General features: G+C 57.2%; 1 protein-coding gene across 3 annotated transcripts; it reads right to left on the bottom strand.

Moving 5' to 3' along the window:
- Positions 1-951: 951 nt before the first annotated feature.
- STMN4 (stathmin 4) lies at positions 952-10868 on the bottom strand. 3 transcript variants are annotated; one of them, XM_077811494.1, is made up of 5 exons: positions 10856-10868; positions 9728-9823; positions 5837-6045; positions 4112-4303; positions 952-1011 (listed from the first exon to the last, which is right to left on the bottom strand). In XM_077811494.1, exons 1-5 carry the CDS (start codon positions 10866-10868, stop codon positions 952-954), a joined length of 570 nt encoding a protein of 189 aa, XP_077667620.1. The 3 variants fall into 3 exon arrangements, with proteins under 3 accessions (XP_077667620.1, XP_077667621.1, XP_077667622.1); XM_077811495.1 differs by having other exon boundaries at positions 5837-6042; XM_077811496.1 differs by lacking the exon at positions 10856-10868 and having other exon boundaries at positions 5837-6015; positions 9734-9815.
- Between the last annotated feature and the right edge of the window lie 8833 nt (positions 10869-19701).

Raw genomic sequence — 19701 nt, 5'->3', positions numbered from 1 at the left:
TCTCCCCACAATCCCAGCCACAGGTGCCTTCTGCCCTCCCTCCGCTTTCCTCACTCCAAACTGCAGCAAGATTTTCTGCTGCTCCATACCTAGAAAAAGGGATCTCTCATTAGAAGAGACATCCCGGGCTCTATCTGACAAATCCTCACTCTTAGGGAGATCACAGGGATTTTGAACTTCACTTCACTATAGCCAAACAAGTGTCTCCTACCAGCAGATAATGCCATCCTAGGAAGATTTGTTTCTCATTGGTGGGGGGAGAGAGGGAGGGGAACCTGTTAATTAATGTCTGACAATACTGAATTGCTGGAGGAGCATTATTTCCAAAAGACTGCAAGAGATTCTGGGAAGAACAAAGCCAAACAGCGCCAGGCCCCCGACAGGCCTGCCATTAGAGACAGAAAGAAGAATAAGACCGAGACACCGAAAGGAGATGTTTCATTTGTATTGATGACCAAAGTTCATGGCAAACACAGAACAGGCTACACGCACCCCCGAGAGACGACTTTCCTGCCCACAGTTACAGAGAGATGCAGACAGGGCAGCCCCGTCCGTTCGGCACTGATCCCCAAATTAAATTCACCCACGCTGCACATCCCTCTCCCACCCCGTCGTGTCACCTCCCCTAACTTCCAGCGTCACCGACCCTTTGTTCGTTTGGACTCTTTCTTAGACACTAATGATGAGGAAGTAAAAATGAAACCGTGGAGAGGATTGTAGACTTCCCAAACGGGGTGTGTCTATTCCCTCCTGCCCCCCGTCCTCCCTCCAACAAACACCCCCCTGCCCCATCTCTCTCCTCCCCATCTCCCCGCCCTCCCCCAAAACAAATAGGATGGCTTCACTGGTCAATCTTTACATTCACAAACAAAGCAAGCAGAGGAACTCCCCGTCATCGGTCGCAAAGCTTCACCGGAGCTGTCAGTCCAAACCGCCACCGTCCTGGCCTCTCTACCTCGAGGCCTCTTCCTTGAGCTCCTTGTTTTTCCGCACCTCTTCCGCATGTTTGTCCTGGGGGAAGGTGGAAGGGGGACCCTGTTAGCGTGCTGGGCTTCAGGACTCAATGATGGGCAGCGACAAGGGGACTGTGGAGCGGTTTGACTGGGAAGCAAGGACAGAGGGTGGTGGCCCAGGTTCCTCCCCCGTGTAACACCACCAAAGCCACCAGTGTCATGATTATTAAGGGCTGCACTGGTGCCCAGGCACGGATAGTCCTTGGCCCAGATCTAGAAGGGCGGAGCTGATCAGACAAGACCACGCTGCATGTCCCACAGGGCATGTCCACGCTGCAATTAAAAACCCATGGCTGGCCCATGGCAGCTGATTCAGGCGCGCGGAGCTCAGCTCCCAGGGCTGTTTAACTGCCGTGTAGACGTCCAGGCTTGTACTGAAGCCCGGGCTCTAGGATCCTGCGAGGTGGGAGGGTCCCAGAGCTCAGGCTGCAGCCCGAGACAAAACATCTACAGCCCTGCGAGCCTGCGTCAGCTGGCATGGGCCAGCCGCGGGTTTCTCATTTTGCATTGTAGACGTGTGCTTCGACTGGTCTTCTCTGTCTCACTCTCTTGGTCTCGGATACAAGGTGAAGGCTGGAGAAGGTGTTTGGAGGAGGCTAGTGAGGAGAGGAGTTGGCAGAGGAGCAGGACCTGGTGCACTGGAGTTGGGATGGATTTATTTATCTCTCTTCCAGGAGATAGAAGAGGTCTATTAATGTTCAAGGGGTGTGGCCCACGGGGGAGTGTGTGTGCCGAGGCCTCCTCGCTGGGTTGTACCAGGGTGCTGTCCTCTGTGGATGGCACCCGGCGGGGGCGCTGTAACCCAGGAGGCAGGGGAACTGCATATAGGGCAGCCCAAGGAGCTGGGTTTAGGAGACAGGAGGTGAAACGGAGCAAATGAACGTTTAGAATGAGCCGTTTCCCAGGCTGTGGAGTCTCCCTGGGAAGGTGCTGGGCATCGCTTTGCTCGGGGCCTTTCAAACTAGCCTGGACAAAGCAGCAGGGAAGTCTCTAAGGAGGGACCCATGGTGAGGGTGCTCGTCTGAGCCTGGGGAGACCTGGGTTCAAATCCTTGCTTTGCCCCAGGCGCCCTGTGCCTCAGTTCCCCCATCTGGACAATGGGGCTCATCGCACTGCCCTGCCGTCCAAAGGGAAAGACAGTAAAGGCTGTGATGTGCTCAGATAAGGGGGCCATCGAAGTACCTTAAACTGAGACATAGACCAGCCTGGATTGGCGGCTGGGGGAAGACCAAGAGAGAGATTCAGTGGACATGCCTTGGCACGAGATGGAAAAGGGGGCTAGCAGCTGCCCTCGTGAGCTAGCCAACAAGCCCAGCTGTTTGTCTGTCTGCCTGGCCTGTCTCTGACTCCTGTCCAGAACTGCCTGGCTGTCCCCGAAGGTCACCCTGCTCTGCCACCCTATTCTGAGCCCAAAGCCTTTCAGAGAGGCGCTGGAGAGAGGGATAGGAACCGCCATTTGGAAAGCCCCATCCCAGCGGTGGGTTTCTGGGACTGGAGTCTCCCTCCCAGGCAGGCAAAGGGAAGGGAAGGAGAGAGATGGTGGGGTTACCAATGACCCCTCCCTTTCCATTGGGACAGGGGCAATCACTTAACACCAGCCCAAGTCAGATTAACAGGCAGGCGGTCGAGAGAAATGATCATCACTGAACAAGGCAGCTGCCTTTGCTGGCCCTCTCTCAGCGCGGACCCCAAAATCTGTGCTTCTGTACTGATGGGAGTCAGGTTCCCGGGCAGCTCCCCCATCTCCCTCCCGCCCACCGCACTCCGATTCCTGCTCCAGTCTGTGATTATCTTGCTGCTACCCAGCAGCTGGAGGCGCTGATTGGGCCCAATGAGTCACGTGGTGCAGACCCCCTGCCCAAACCCACCCCCAACACCAGCAGCTGCAGCTGGCCCCCTCGCAATTAAGAATGAAGCTGCCGAGATTAAAGAGAGCTAGGAGGGAACCAGCCCCAAGTGGAGCCAGGGGAGCAGGGGACGGCATGGCGAGGGACGGGGGCAACGCACTGAGCTGGGTCTCAGGAGAGCAGGATTTGGTTCCCAGTTCTGCCACAGACTTGGCCTTGAGCAAATCACTCGGGGCCAGCTTGGGAAAGGGGTTTAGGTGTTGCCCAGCAGAGCAGAACGAGGCCCAGCCCCTGGGTGACCTGTTGCTAAGCAGAACTTTCTGCCCTGATTTTGGTGGCTCCCTGCAGGGTTTAGGGGGGTCGTTAAGTCCCTAAAAAGGGGGTTTTCTGAAGCAGGCCAGCCAGGAGTGAAATGCTGAGGAGAGGGCGGGGAAGGGTTAGGGGCTAAGTGGCTGAGCAGGTGTGGGCGAGAGATGGATGCCTCCGGGTGGGATCCTCAGCTGTGAACTCTCCCCCAGAGTCAGACATCTGAGTCAGCTAAGCTAGGGGCCCTAGCAGCCGAAAATCCCTCCTCCGCCTGTCCCGCTCACCTGCTTGGCCTGCATTTCCCTGAGTGGCTGTCCTTCATGTGGGTGCGGTGCTGCCCCCCTTATCTCTGGGTGGCCTGTCTCTGGCCCTCCTGCTGCGGGGTCTGGCAGGTACCCGGTTTTAGGCCTGGCTCAGAGCTGGCCTGGTGGACCGGGCGCTGCTGGTGAGTCAGGCGGTCCCCTCCCTCCTCTGGGAATCCCGCTCAGGGCCTCAGCTCAAACTAGTTCTCCGAGCAGCTCGTTAGCTGCGGGGGCGGCGTCAGGGTTTACACCGCTTTGAAGCTTCAGCCCCCGGGGGATTAAGCGGGACCTGAGCCGTAGCTCTGACGAGGTCAGTTGCACCAGTTTGGTGGACTTGAGCGCCTGTCTGTCTGTTTCGGTACCTACATCCCTTTAAAAATCTGGCCTGTCATCGCTTTTGGCCTCAGTGTCCCCTCCGTCCAAAGGGCCTAATAACCCTGCCTCGGTCTTTACAGTCTGAATAGACAGGGCCTGTCTCTTACTAAGTGTTTGTGCAGCACAATGGGGACCTTGATCTTGGCTCTTCTGGGTGCTACTGAGATGTAATAACAATACGGGACACCCCAGAGCACCTGTTGGGTGCATCGATTGCACCTTGCCATGCCCTTTCCTCGCGGCCCTGGGTCTGGCACCCTCCGCTCACCTTCTCCTGCAGGCGTTCCAGCATGGCCGCTAAGTGGGCCTCCCGGTTCTCCTTGTTGGACTCCATCCTCTGTGCCAGCTTCTCCTTGGCTGCCTTGATGAAGTTGTTGTTCTCCTCGATGGCTTTCTGGATGACCTCCCGCTCGTGCTCCCGCTTCTCCGCCAGGTGCTTCAGGAGCTCCGCTTCCTGGTACTGCACCCACAAAGCAAACAGGACAAGCCGGCTGAGGGCTGGGCGAGAGCCACGCAGAGTCCCGGGCCCGCTGGGGACAGCGAGGTGCCTGAGTCACGAGTGGAACCAGCTGTTCAGCCTGCGATACATAACCCCCGCTCCACCCCAGCCACAGCTGCTGCCTAGGAGATTGAGGCCTGGATCCTCAAAGGTATTTAGGTGCCTAACTCAATGGGAGCTAGGTGCCTAAATACCTTTGAGGATCTCGGCCTTAGTCCTTTAGCTCAAGGTGCGGCGACTCCGGCTCTTAGCTCCCACGGTTCAAAGCCCAGTGATGGCTAAGCTGCCTGTCATTCCACAAGCCCATGCTACGTGCGAATGTGTTTTCCTGCCTCCAGCTTTTCATGACAGCCCGGTTCCAAGCAACGGGGGGAGCTTGCAGCGTTGGCCAGAAAGAATCAGTGCAAGGTCTTACCCCCACCCCTTCCCAGTGCGCCCATGGGGTCCCACTGGACTCAGTGGAGTCGCCCAAGGGTGCTGAGGACAGAGCTTGGCATGGAGTTAAGGCAGGGCCGGGGGTGTCCCCCCTGTGTGACTAGCAGAAGCGAGAGCTGGGAGAGTCCCATTAGGGCATCTCTAACTCCCTCTCCTGTGAAGGGCGATTCAGAGGCTGGTGCTGAGCTGAACCGCTGCCCAGCAGAGCTCCTGGTGGCTGGGTCAGCGGAGAGTAGGGTGGCCAACTTGGTAATATTTAAAAACCGGACACTCCAGGAGGAGTGCCGGAACCACCCCTGCCCTGCCTCTTCCCCCCAAAAAGCCCAGCTCCTGCCCCGCCCTTCCCCCATGGCCCTGCCCCCATCCACTCCTCTTCCCCCGCTTTCTGTTGCTCGCTGCTTTTCCCCTCCCACCTGCTCAGGAGGGACTTGCCTGCAGAGCCGGGGCTGGGAGCGGCAGCTGCCCGATGCAAGTAGGAGGTGGCCCCGGCTGAGTAGGGGCTGGGGCGGGTGATGACCCGGCGCCTCCCCCCCACCCCCGCCTACATAAACCGGACTTTGAGTGTCCGGTCAGTAGAGCTGACCGGACACCGTCAGGTCCCCTTTTCGACCGGACTTTCCAATCGAAAACTGGGCACCTGGCCACCGTAATGGTGGGGGCTGCTGAAGGATGATCAATAATTCACATGCCGGCAAACCACATGAGCTAGCCAGGTGGCACATGCCCACTGGGGGATGCCTGCCCGGGCTGGACGAGCACCCGCAGCAGAGTGGCCCTGGTGATGGCAGAAGGCGCTTGACCGTGGCTTTGCGCGGAGCCTGCCCTTTCCCCCCTATGGGCTGCGCCGTCTGGAGGAGGACGCGGGGCCGGGCGTCGTGAGTTCTTCACCCCGTGAGCCCACTACATTCAACTGCGTCCCCAGGGACCTGCTCAGATTCTTCCCAGAATCCTCTGCACCTGTTCCCACGCCATGACGCACCAGCGCCCCAGTGTCCCACGTTTCCCCAGGGCCTCTCTCCCGCCACCCGCAGCGCGAGGCCCGGGGGCCCTTCGGCCTACCTTCCGCCGCTCCTCGGCTGCCTCCAGCCTCTTCTGGATCTCCTCCAGGGAGGGGTCGCGCCGCCGGGGCAGGGAGGCGTTGAACTCGGGGATCCCGTCGAAGGACGGCGGCTTTAGGATCACCTCAAAGGACTGGCCCGAGGTGCGCTTGTTCAGCTCGATGACCTCCATGTCCGAAATGACACACCAGGTGAGGTCGACGGTGTCTGCTGGGAGAGCGAGCGAGCGAGAGAGGCGTTACCGCTCGCACACTCGCTCTGCCCCCTGCAGCCACGCACACCTGCTCACACACTCACCCCCCCACACCTGCTCGCACGCTCACACTGCCCCCTGCAGCCGCTCACACACTCACGGCACCCCTGCAGCCACTCAGTCACACCTGCTCACACTCACCCGCTCTCACACCCATCCACATGCACATTCACCCGCAGCTACTCACACTTGCTTGCACCACTCACACACTGCACCCACCGCCATGCAGTCGGACTGGCTCACACACTCACGCTCAACCTCTCTGCAGCCCCACACACACTCAACCCCCCACAGCCACTCACGCCTTCTTGCACACTCACGGTCCGCCACCACTAGCCACTCACTCACACTCAGTTCCCCACCAGCTGCTCACACTCACATCCACTCAAGCGTAATCCTCTGCCATCCACTCACACCAGCGCACACCTACTCAGTCCTCCAGCAGCCATTCACACCTTCAGTTCCCCAGTATTAACACACACTCACACACATATCCTTATGCACCGAGCATTCATTCACCCCCTATGCTCATGTTCACACTCCTCCTGGTTTACTCATCCCCATTCACCACTCTTTTCCTCCGACATTCACCCACGCTTCCCCCCGCAGTCACACACACACTCCCCGTTACACACCAGCCACCGGTCACTCATCCATTTCCTCACCCCTTATCTCCTCATTCTCACTCACGCGCCCTCTCGTCTCAGGCTCCATCACCCTCTCTGAGCCGACACACCCACCAGCTCACCCCCCGCCCCCCCTGTGCCAGTCCATTGTTCAAAACACAAAACACAGCCGGTTTCACGGCTTGTCCCTGGCAAGGAGGCTGCGGGCTGGCCTGGCTTACAATGGGCCGTGTAAACTCGGAGTGGGCCTGGCTGGGAGGAGCAGGAGAGTGCCAGGGTACAGGCAATGCCCCTGCGGAGACATGGCCCTTCATGGGCAAGGTTCAGCTTAGAGCAGATAGAAGGGAATCATGTATTAGGGGTTTTTTTTTCGGTCTGGCAGCTGAACCAAAAAATCTGGGCGGGGAGGGGGGTGGGAATTGGTTTGGTTCAAACTGAAGCTGTCTTATTTTGTTTTTTTGTGCTGAAATGAAGAACCGGGCCGGGGGGAGGATCGTTGAGTCACACAATGTTAAGTTTGACCCAGAAATGAAATGCTGTTTCATTTTGTTTCAGTTGTTTTTTTGGGGAGGTGTTTTTCATCTCTCTCTCTCTCTAATTAGCTAAATAACAAACTGTTCCAACATTTCAAAAAAGCTTTCCCCCCCCCCACACTTTTTTTTCTGGCAGAAACTATTTGCTGAATCCAACCCGACCTCACTAGCAGTTTCGTTGACCTGAAAAATGTATTTTTGGTGAATTTGCTGTGAATCACACACTGGCTAAGGGGACGATGTCCCATTCCAGGGACTGATCACCCTAGAGGATAACAACCTACTACAGCTATTTGCCACACACACAAAAAACGTGCCCACCTCTGGGAGTTGTGGTGGATCACAACCTCAACATGCGTCAGCAATGTGATGCTGTTGCAAAAAAAGCAAATGCAATTTTGAGTTGCATGAACAGAGGCATGCCATGCACCTCACGGGCAATGCTAGTACCCCTCTACTCAGTGCTGGATAGGCCTCATTTGGAGAACTGTGTCCAGTTTTGGTCACCACTGCATAGAAAGGATGGAGAGAAACTGGAAAGGATCCAGAGACGAGCGACAAAGATGATCAAAGGTGGGGAACACAAGCCATGCGAACAAAGCTGAAGGATCTGGGCATGTTTAGTTTGGAAAAGAGGAGATGAAGGGGAGACAAGAGAGTGGTCTTCATGATAACAGTCTTCAAATGCTTGAAAGGCTGCATAAAAAAGATGGACAAAAGCTGTTCTCTCTTGCCACAGAGGCCAGGGCGAGAGGCAATGGGATCAAACTTCAGGATAGGAGATTTGGATTAAACCTCAGGAAAAACTTCCTAACTGTAAGAACAGCAGGACAATGGAGCAGACGCCTGGGGAGGTTGTGGAAGCTCCTTCACGGGAAGTTTTCAGAAGGAGGCTGGAGAGCATCTGCCTTGGATGGTTTCGACACAACAAATCCTGCATCTTGGCAGGGGTGAGACTAGGTGACCCTTACGGTCCCTTCTAGCCCTGTGGTTCTATGGCTCTATGATCCTATGCTTTGGCAATAGAAGATGAAACCATACAGGCTACAATGCAGCCAAGAGCCCAGTTTTCAGCATGAGCCAGTCCTCGTGGCAATCCGGAAAGCTAGACTCTCTGCTGCTTGGGACCAGCGCCTTCCAGAGTGACCTAACACTGCGCGCCAACACAAGAACAGAAGGTGTAAGGGGCCCGGCAGGTGGTGGTGGTCGGGAACCCGCCACTCCGTGGGCGGTGATGCCCAATTCTCATGGATCCTTGCTGTCGAGCACGACTGGGTCTGCCAATGCGATTCACCTGGAATGATCCATCTAGCTGTGGCTTCCCTAAAATCAATCTGTGGAAACGCCCACTGTCAGTGCCTTGCATTTCTGACTCCTCGCCGGTGGGAGCCAGAGCCAACGTTATTATTATTCTCTAGCATCTGCTGAGTGCCCGCAGGGAGCACAGTGCCATAGAAAATACCCAGGAAATCATGCGCCCTGCCTCTAGATCCTTACAATACAAGTAAGATGAAGGGAGACTCAAGGAAGATTGTTCCTGTCTGAAAGGAACAGACCAATGGGCTACCTATTCCGGTAGCTTGTCTTTGACAAACGCCAATGCTTCATGCTTCTGACGTGGTGAAATTCCTTTGTACCTGAGGGAAGGGAAGGGGAATTTCTTCCTGATCCCATGTGGTGATCCATCTGTACCAGGAAGCATGAGGGTGGATGGCCCTGATCACTGTTATCCTAGCCAGAGGCTGTGCTTCATCACGTAAATGCCCAGTGGGTTTTTTTTAAACTGTGCTAAGCTAATAGCAATTAGCGAGAGTGGGTTCTGCAGGCTAATTATAGGCCAGGAGAGAAAGGCCTTTGAGGAAAGAACAGCAGATGCGACCAATATCACTGATGTTAGTAATACACTGGCTAAAGGGGTGATGTCCCATTCCAGGCACTGGTCTGGCTAGAGGATAACAGCCTCCTACTGCTACCAGCTCATGGAGTCTCTCCCTTAGCTGAAATGGCTTTTGGGGCAGAAGGAGTGGGATTCAATCATCGCCCTGATCCGGGGTGCGGGTTGTGACGAGCTAGTTTGCTTTCCAGACGAGCTCGGTCTAGCTGATCTCCTGCCTCTGCCCTCCTTATTAAGGGATTTCCCAGCTGTTCCTACGAGAGCCGAGTGAAACTCTCTCGCACCAAACTTTGTGGTGTCATCCTCCCTTCTGCCAGCAGGCGGCCCTCACCAGCTGCACAGCCCCAGCCAGGTCTGGATGCCTCTGGGTCAGCCGGTGTGAACCTCACCCTCGGGGGCCCTTCCTGACCCAGACTGATGATTGCTATGTGGGATAGAGCCATGCAGGGTCCAGGACAGGTGGGGACCCCAGGAGACCAGCTGTTTTCTCCACAGCAGGCCCTTGGTAATACCAGAAGGAATCAATATGCACTGGTCCCCCTCCACCCCCCATCTCCTAACAGGAGCAAGCGGTTGAGTGACCTACCTTCGTATTTATACACTGGCTTGTTCAAGGGGTCGGCCAGGAAGCAGGAACAGAACAAGGACACGAGGGGGAGCTCCTTCATCTTCTCTTTGTATGCTGCGAAAACACCATTGGGAGAGTCAGTCTCCGCAGCCCCGGCTGACAGCCAGAGAATCTGGCCTGCTCTGAGTCGCCCTGCACACGTCTCCCTGACCGAAATGCAGCCACCTCTGGGATGGAGCAGCTGCGGGGCAGAGAGGAGGTTTGCCAGGAAGGACCCCAGAGCCAAACCCTCCTTGTCTGTCTCAAGGGGACGAACAGGTCCACCTGCGGGCAGGGATTCCAAACCCACGGCTCCAAGCCCTCCCCTCCAGCAGTGAAATTGGCGGGATGGTGGCTGAGACAGGTCCTGTGCTGCTGAGTTTGGTAAACTTCTTTTATACCAACAGCTCCTCACTTTTCACATCACTTGTCATGGTGATCACACCCATTAGCCACTGGACCTAAAGGCAGGCAAGTGTTGCTGTCCCAGGGGAAACTGAGGCAGAGTGGACCAGGAACAGAGCCCCAGGAAGCCTGCCCCCTTCTGGAGTTGTAGCAGCAAGGCTGGGTCTGCGGAGCTCTGCCGGGGTGAAGCAAAACCCCAGGGTTGCACCCCAGAATCAGGGGAAGCTGTGACCTGATCCCGGAGCGCTGAGTGGTGGCAGCAGTGGGAAAATGAGGAGGTGGGAGAGCAAAGCGGCATGCCAGGCATGTTTGACTGCATTGCAACACCCAGGCCTCCCCGCTGCAGCCCCCTAGGAGCGCGCTGGGAGGCGTGGGCATTGCCCCTGGGGGGCATTGCCCATGGGGGGGGTTGAGCCCATCTCTATCTGGGCCACCTCCTGCATCTTCTGAGCTGCCAATTTAACCAGGTGACTCTCCCAGGAAACTCAAAAGGAACAGAGGCTGGAGTGATTCTAGGCACCTGCCGGGGCTAGGGACCCAGCGGGGCGAGCGTGCGGCCATGCCTCATCCCCCCCAGCCCTGCACGTGGCTGATGGAGGCGAAGGCCATTGCCTGTCCCACAGGAAAGGGGTCAGGGCTAGACGCCTGTAGCAGGGGGAGTGAGGTGCTGCGGGCTGGGGGTATCTCACGGCACGTCCGTACCAGCCAGAGTCATGGTGCTCGGGTTCCTTCTGCAGGCTGGGAATCAAGTGTGGCCGGAAGTTTTCTCGGGGCCTGCAGGAGCAAAGAGACCAGGTGGTTAGTGCTCAGCAGGGCTCCTGTTAACGGCACTCTAGGCAAGCAGGGTGCTCACACACACACACACACATAAACAGCCACGCAAGCCGGACATCAGCACCCTTATGAACACAGCTCCCACGCCTTGCCGCTCATAGGTACATAACACCCACACGTGATCCATGGACACACCTGTCTGGCCACAATATACACTGACTCACGAGCACACAGGCAGACATGCACAGGGACACAAACTCACACATTCACACACAGACACACAATCACTCCCTCCCCGCACATCTCTCCGCCCAGCCCCGTGGATACAGCCTCATCCCCTGCCCCCTTCTGCTCAGCTGCGCCAACGCCCCTCAATCCCGACCCGCAGCCCCCTGCTATCCCACACCCCGCCGCGCCAACGCCCCTCAATCCCGACCCGCAGCCCCCTGCTATCCCACACCCCGCCGCGCCAACGCCCCTCAATCCCGACCCGCAGCCCCCTGCTATCCCACACCCCGCCACGCCAATGCCCCTCAATCCCGACCCACAGCCCCCTGCTATCCCACACCCCGCCGCGCCAACGCCCCTCAATCCCGACCCACAGCCCCCTGCTATCCCACACCCCGCCGTGCCAACGCCCCTCAATCCCGACCCGCAGCCCCCTGCTATCCCAGCCCTGGCTCCCTACACCCCGCTGTGACAATGCCCCATAGGCCCGATGTGCAGCTTGTCATGTTATTCCAGTGCCTACCGACCCACCCACCCCTTTGGGGGAGGGATAGCTCAGTGGTTTGAGCATTGGTCTGCTAAACCCAGGGTTGTGAGTTCAATCCTTGAGGGGGCCATTTAGGGATCTGGGGCAAAAACTGGGGATTGGTCCTGCTTTGAGCAGGGGGTTGGACTAGATGACCTCCTGAGGTCCCTTCCAACCCTGATATTCTATGATTCCCCCTCTCCTTTTGCTGATGCACCTGACACTTGCCCTGCAGCGATCGTACTAGCCAAGCTGGGGGGGAGGGAAGGGGAGAGGAGGGAGCCCAGCACTGGCATAACAGGGGCCATTGTGGGCAAGGCTTAAGGAGCATCAGCAGAGCTGGAGGAGGTGAGGAGGGGAGCAATCAGGACAATGCAAACCGTTCTTTCGGGAGCCAAACAAAACAAAGCAAAGAAAAAAACAGCCACCGGAGCAGACAAAGCCGCTTTTCTTCCCTCCCTGCAGTGAAGGAGCCGCTGAAATGGGGCGTAGGTCCCACAGCCGGAGCGTTACGTAACGCCCGACGGCCCTCGGAGACCACACGCGGCCAGCACAGCAGGGCCTATATGGGTCTGTGGGTCACATATTCCAGCTTTCGCTCCCTGCTTGTCCAAGTTCGTACAGGTCGGGGGGTACCCGGCCAGGCACACATCCCTGCAGGGGTGCAGCGCAGTGCGAGGTGGGGGACAATGGGCAGGGGAGTCTGATACTCATCGCTAACGATACTCAGTGAGATTTACTCATAACACAAAGGATCCCTCAGACCACTGCCCGGGAGCTGGCAACCTGGCCTGGAAAGACCCACTCGACTACTGGGGCATATGCCACTGAAGTAATTTACCAGTGAAGTTATTTCTCCTACAGGGCGCAGGCGTCTCCCGGTCTTTCAGCCACGTGTGCATGGCCTGTGAATCCCCACCACGTTACACAGCTGATGCCTCTTGTGTTTGGAATCAGCGCCGTCTCAGAGCCCAGAGTCCAATTTCTTTTCCTCATAATACACCAGGACGTGGCACAATTAATTCCCAAGGCCGAGAGACTCCCCCACCGGGGCAGCAGTTACTCCCTTAGCTCAGTTGGTAGAGGCCTGTCCTGAGGTTCAAGCCAATCGGATGACCCCAGTCTCGGATTCTGCCCCCTTTCCCAGCACCGGTGCTTTCCCCGACCCCTAGCGTGTGACTGTGGATTGGTTCCCGCAGGCTCTCTCTGCATAGCGGGCATGGCCAAGGTTGGGAAGACGTGGTATGATTTCCCACCAAGAGCTCTTTCTAAACGCCTCTTTAGATCATCTCTTTTCATTGTCAAAGCAAACCCTTTCATACCTTTCTCCGCCCTGCACATCAAAACAATTAGTGGCTGCCGCATCTACAAGCAACCCTACAATAACAAACCAGCTCGAAAAGCTCAGCACTCGCGAACAACCCGCTGATAAATAAATCAGCGAGTTCAACTCAGTAGGTGACCCTACAATAATAACCCAGCAGGGGGCAGCCCAGCGCTCCTGAGCAGCCCTACCATAATAAATCAGCGTGGCCAATCCACGCAGCCACCTGCAACAACAAACCAGTGGGTGGAGGCCAACACTCACAAGCAACCCTACAATAACAAAGCAGCAGGTGCAGCCCAGCACACTCAGAGCTGCCCTGAAATACCAGACCTAAGGTAAAATGTGTGTCTTGCTTATGGGCAACCCTACAACAACAAACCAGGGTGCAGAAGCACAGCAAGCGGGACTGGCTTTCTCAAAGGGAAATAGGTTTTGGTGTTGATTGTCAACAAAAAGAGGTTTTTCAGCTATGAAAAATGCACTGATGAAAAATACCTCCTCCCTCTGTCACCTGGAGCCTTTACAATAAAGATCAGCTGCTTACCTAGCTTAGCCCCATGGGACGTCTGATCTCCAGGTGCAGTTCTGTCTGTGGCCTGGGGTCTTCAGGCAGGCAGACAATCCCGTCTGGCCTTTAATTGGTGATCATGGCAGAGGAAGGACGCTGGCCTGCTCTCACACTAAACAGCTCTCCACCACAGCGGCTTCTCAGCCTGCCCTGCTCTGAGCTGTGACCCGCCCACCCCCAGGCTGGGAGGCCAGGCTGGCAGGATGCGATGTGCCCTGTACTATCCCAGCCCGGGTACAGTGGATAAAAACAGACGCTGGCCTCTCTTTAAATGGGTCGCCCAGAACAGTGCTGGAAAAGGGACCACAATTAAAATTCTTCCCAGTGTCCCCGATTGATTCCCCTAGGGCACAGGTCTTTATTCCTGTACTCATCCCAGCTGCCCCGCTCTCCCCAGCTCCAGCTGGTCTCTGAGCAGCATCAGGAGCTGGCCCCCAAAGTAGGGGGTGTTGTAATAGCTCTTAGCCCTGCTGCATAACCCTCCTTCTGCAGATCTCAAAGCCCCTCAGATTGCATTGGCCCAGGGAGGTGGGGAAAGAGTTTCAGCCCCATCGTACACATAGGGGAAACCGAGGCACAGCGCAGTGACAGGTGGGTTTTCAATGTTAACCCAATGCCATTCCTATTGAGGTCAGTGGTAAACATCCCGCTGGCTTCAACGATAAAATGCCCATTGACTTTGGTGGGAGTGGCGCTGGGCCAACGCTGAGTGCCACTGGAAAGCCCGATGTCAGACGGGGGGGCAGCAGCTGAGGCTGGCCTGAACCCCACTCTCCCCACTGCACTGGCTCCGCTAACGAGAGAGCCTTGCCAAGGCCGAGCCCTGGCCTGGCTAATTCCAAAGGAGGGTGCCCGGGGGCTGTGCATGAAAAGCCCCTGCTCAGCAGCCCAGGGTGTTGGGTTTGATGCAGGAATCTTTGGGCGAGGGAGAGCACTGGCCGCAATAGATGAGCATAGATGGTCCCTTCTGGCTGTGGATTCTAGGCTCGGGGGTTCCAGCCCTACCTCTGCCACTGACTCCACTCTGCCACATTGGGCAGGTTGCGTGCCTCAGTTTACCCATCTCTGAAAAGGAAGTAATAATAGTTACCTACCCAGAAGGGAGGCTGGGAGGCTAATAATAGATTGAACCTTATCGATCTCCAGCTCCCTGGGGCTATACTATATGCTTGTAAAGCATCCAGCATATTGAGGGCCCAGACTTGCTGAGATCTCTAGGCGCTACCCAGGAAGGCTAATAACAGTGTATAGTTAGATAGCAGTTTTTGTGCAAAGTTCCGAAAGTGCAAAGCACTCACCATCGTTGTTACAAATGGGGAAACTGAGGCACGGAACTGTTAAGAATCTGGTGCCATCTTATACAAAAAGGCCATGAAAGAGATAGAACCCATATCTCCTGCATGCCAGGAGCCCCACCCTTCACCTTGCTCAGGCCAGGGCTGGGCAAGACTTTCATAATAAGGACTAACTCAGTCCCTAAGGATCAATCAAATCCAGGGCTTGGGCCGGGCTCAGTGAAAGATCCAGCAAGGTCTGCAAGCTCTGGCTGAGTCCCCGGCGAATCTGGCTCGATAGCTGGCTACTGAAAGTCTACAGAGGGAGTGAAGGCCTTGACAAAGCCCTGGCTGGGATGATTTAGCTGGGGATTGGTCCTGCTCTGAGCAGAGGGTTGGACTAGATGACCTCCTGAGGTCTCTTCCAATCCTGATCGTCTATGATTCTAAACTGCTTTCCAAGAGCTATCAAGCCAGGGATGGGCAGGCAATGCAATTCCCAGCCAGGTTTGCTATGCCCTATTGAACTGACCTGTTCCAGGGTGTGCGACCAGGTTACCGGCTGTGGCAGCTGCCTAATCTGGAGAGAAGTGCTGAGTGCGGAGGGGGCTGGTGCCAAATGTCCTGGCTCCTGGCCCAACACCAGGCAGGGATGTGCTGTAACTGACGACCCTCGTGCGTGTGTTTGTGGGGGCAGGAGTGGGCTGCAATGGAGAAATCCATTGCAGTGGGCTGGATAGGGGGTCAGGGGAGGTGCCTGAGAGAGGGGTGGGTCTGTTGATGGAGGACGGGGCGTCAGTCACTGGGGGGGAGGGCGGGGTTGCAGGAGAGATGGGGGGGGGCTGCAGATGCATGTCGGCATTGCTCCAGGGTGTTAGCGGTTAAAGCAGCGGCCTCTGTGCCACCCTCTTCTTGGCATGCAAAGTGCAGTAGCTAAGGTCTCTGAGCTGGCATTGGACTGGCCCAGAGCCCCCGGTGCAGCCAGCTGTGGGCCCCCGGGTACCTCCTGGCATCCAGAACCGGCTCTAAGAACCAGCCCGTCCCGGGTCAACATTGTGCCACGTAAACAAACCCCACAGCAGGGGGAAAGAGGAGCCCAAACAATGGGCCTGGCCTCGTGCCAGGCCCGGGGAGCTGGCTGTGAGCTGGCGTGCTGACAATGGGTGGATTGTTTCCTCCAGCTGGGGGAATGGGCTGGGTTTGGAGCCGTGGCAGAATCGCTGGGCGGCTCACCGAGCCCCATCTGATCGAGCCCGCGCGCTCCCGCCCCTCGCCTGGGTCTGGGGCAGCACCGACCAGGCAGATCTGGAAGCAGGGCCCAGATGGGGACAACTTTCCTCTTTAATAGCGAGGTATGGCCAGGAGGTGACAGGCCCGGAGGGAGAGGCTTCGAGCAGTGCCCTGTTGGGATCACGAGAGAACACGGCAGGTGGGGAGCTAAGAACCTGCCTGCCCCCTGTTACCTGGGGAAGCAGCAGAACCCAAGTGGATCTGCCCCAGCAAATCTCCAGGAGCCACCCAGCCTCCTTGTTATGGAGCCTGGGTTGGTGGGGGGGGGACTGGGGTGGTGTGGAGGGGAGGGAGGTCTCAGAGGAAGGGGTTTCCTCCCTGTTGTGAGGGCTCCTATCTTCCTCGGCCTTGTGGGCGGCACGTTCCGGTCACTAAGGGCCCAGCACATTGTCAGAGCGATAGGACTCGGAAATGACAGTAACCCTGCTGGCCACGCCAGTCTGGCTTCGAGCCAGGGCTCTTTAATGCCCAGAGACAGAGGATAAATGAGGTCACCTCTGTGCATCTCAGAGCAGGCCTGCAGCTGCTAACCTGGCCATGGGCTCCTCACACACAGCTCTGGTGCTGCACCTCAGTCCCAACCGAGAGTCCCCCCCTCACCCTGCTATCCCAGTCCTGGGAGATCCCATTCCCCACACACCCCTGTCCATGCCCCTCACTCCTGACCTGCAGCCCCGCTGCTGTCCCAGTCCTGACGCACCTCAGTCCTGACCTGCAACCCCCCCACCCCCCGCCATCCCTGTCCTGAGATTCGCCTCCCCGAAGTTCCTCAATCCTAGCCCGCAGCACCCCTTGCTATCCCAGTCCCCTCACCCCCGCTGAGGTGCCTTGATCCTGAGCCACAGGTGAGCGCCATCGACCCTCCCTATCCCTCAGATCCCCATCGCCTTGTCTCAGGGGAAGCCCCGTGGCCCGGCACGCTAGAGACCTAGTCACATCCCAGCAGGAGGAGAGTTTGCTAAACTGCTCTTTGATCCTCTGGGTTTGGAGATCACAGAGGGCCCTGGGGTCACCCCGCCTGGCCCTCTAGCTCTCCCGTCAGAAACCAAACGTGCATTGAAGACCAATGGGTTGTCCTAGGCTACAGTGGCAGTGGGCCGATACCTGACTCATCCAAGGGTCTTGGGGGGGGAGGTCCCTCTCTTCTGCAAGCACCTGGCCTCTCTCCATGGAAACCCCTCTGTAAAACTCTGTTATTTCCTGGACAGCCCCAGCCACACAGCCAGGGCTGAGCAAAGAGCGCTCCTCTCCGGGGATGTCACGCTAACCGGGAGAGGCTGGGCCACATGGGAAAGGGGCTAATGGCGGGGAGCGGTTTGTGCTGGTGTCTGAACACCAAACGTGTGTCACTGGTGGAGTGAATCCTGCTGCCATTGCGACAGGTACTCTGGAAAAACCTAGACTCGCGAAATAGGTCAGAAGTGGTTAACCCATCGTTCCCCCAACTCCCGGGCACCAAGCTAAGCCACATGCTGGGGCAGCGTAGACATCCCAGGGCCCAGACCTACTGCCCCCGACCCAGGCTGCTCCCTATTCAGCAAAGGGGGAATTTCCCCCGCTGCAGCAGTGTGCGGGCTGATCCCACGGGTGGCTGCTGCCACTCGAGGCCGACATAGTTACAAAACGCGGGAGGGGCTCTGACGTGCCATGCAGCGTGGGGACAACCTGGCCAAGCGTGCACAGCCCGGCCACCTTGACTGGAACCCCTCTGCTCCGATTTAAAGGCACCTTCCTCAGCGGCTAATGAAGAAGTGTGCTGCAGGGCCCGCGGGCTAGCCCTTCTGAAGGCCTGGTTGAAGTGAACGCTTGAAACGATTCCTCCCAGGCCCCAGTGGCTGTTTGTCCATCTCCCAGCATCACCACACAAATCTCCACATTGTACCTCTTTACTCAAGAGAGGCTAAGAACTGGGATAGCAGGGGGGTGCAGGTCAGGAGTGAGGGGCCTGGACAGGGCTGTGTAGGGAGCCCAGGACTGGGATAGCCAGGGGGGCTGCAGGTCAGGAGTGAGGGGCCTGGACAGGGCTGTGTAGGGAGCCCAGGACTGGGATAGCCAGGGGGGCTGCAGGTCAGGAGTGAGGGGCCTGGACAGGGCTGTGTAGGGAGCCCAGGACTGGGATAGCCAGGGGGGCTGCAGGTCAGGAGTGAGGGGCCTGGACAGGGCTGTGTAGGGAGCCCAAGGCTGGAATAGCCGGGGGGCTGCAGGTCAGGATTGAGGGGCACCAGCATCACAGCTTGAAACAGCCTGAGGGCCAGGCAGGCTGCGGGGCAGGGAGCCCACCAGGACTGTGGAAGCAGGTGCTGATGGTTAAAATAAACCCACTGACAACTTCCATTGAGTTTTGCTGTGAGCACTACTGTTTGCTAGACAGAAGCAGCAGCCGCCCTGCATAATGCCAGATGAGCTCATCTGGGCTGAACAATGAGGCGTCCGTGCGTCTGGAAGGGCTGGTGCGATTTGCCTGCACAGCCCTCCCCAGGCGGGGAAACCTCCACCCTCTCCAGGGCTGGTTCAGCTTTTAAAAGCTCAATGCCCTCCAGCTGCCACTCAGTCCTCTTCTCTCTCACCTGCCTCTCCCCATCTGAAATAATATTTAAAGACATTGCAAGGAAAGAACGTTTCCTGCCTCCATCAATAAAGCAGACTGTGCCCCCCCGCACCCTTTCCAGCACTGACAGCATCCTCCCTCCCCCCAGCCTGGCTGCTTCTTCACTTCTTGCTGCTTTGGTACCAGCTGTTCCCATCTAGTAAGGCAGGGGAAGCCTCTTTGGAACTCTCCGTCTTCGGGACGTCCCACCTGGGAACCCCCGGTCCAGGCCCCTGCCATCCCGTCCCACCCCAGCTGGCTCTCAGGTGGGGCTGCCCCCACAGGCGACATCCTCGGGGCATGTTCCGGAAGCATGGAGTGACCCTAACTGACTCTACTTGGGGCTAATGGAGTTTTCCACCCAAAGGTTGGGTGGGGTCCGTGGACAGGGAGGCAGGAATTTGCAGCCCTCCTCTCTGCCAGTTGGGAAGTGGGATCAGAGAGACCCGCCAGCGTACAGCCGGCAAGCCTTGAACTCAACGGGCCAGATCCTGATCCCATGTACACTGACTTTACCCCCATGTAAACTCACTTCAGTGGGGCTACTCCTCATTTACACCAGCTGGAGATCAGAATTAGGCCCAATGCATCTATTGTGGGGTTGAGCAGGAAAGAAAGACACAGAGAGAGAGAGAGATAATCCCATGCAATCCAGGTTATGGCTAGACAGATTAGTATGAAAGAAAACGTCAAACATACAGGATCCAGCCCCAGAGTAAAGGCTGGCACCCACTTTTCAAAGGAAAAAACCAACCAGTGCATTTAGATTTGGACTCACTGCCCTTTCTCTCTGCCTGGGGGGATGCACCCACCAGCTGGGCACAGGGAGCCCTGCTCCAAGCACAGATGAGCTCTGGGATGAGGAGGAGGAGGGAGCTGGCGCCCAGCTGTTGGGGTGGAGCTGGGAGTCTCTCTCTTGGAGTGGTCCAGTGGCTACCACTCCTGGATGCTGCTAGAGGTACTGGAGCCTGTGC

This window comes from Eretmochelys imbricata, chromosome 3 (assembly GCF_965152235.1).
Source record: "Eretmochelys imbricata isolate rEreImb1 chromosome 3, rEreImb1.hap1, whole genome shotgun sequence".
Classification (NCBI taxonomy): Eukaryota; Metazoa; Chordata; order Testudines; family Cheloniidae; genus Eretmochelys; species Eretmochelys imbricata.
The sequence above is the reverse complement of the archived record's forward strand: the minus strand, read 5'-3'. Positions and strand labels throughout refer to the sequence as shown.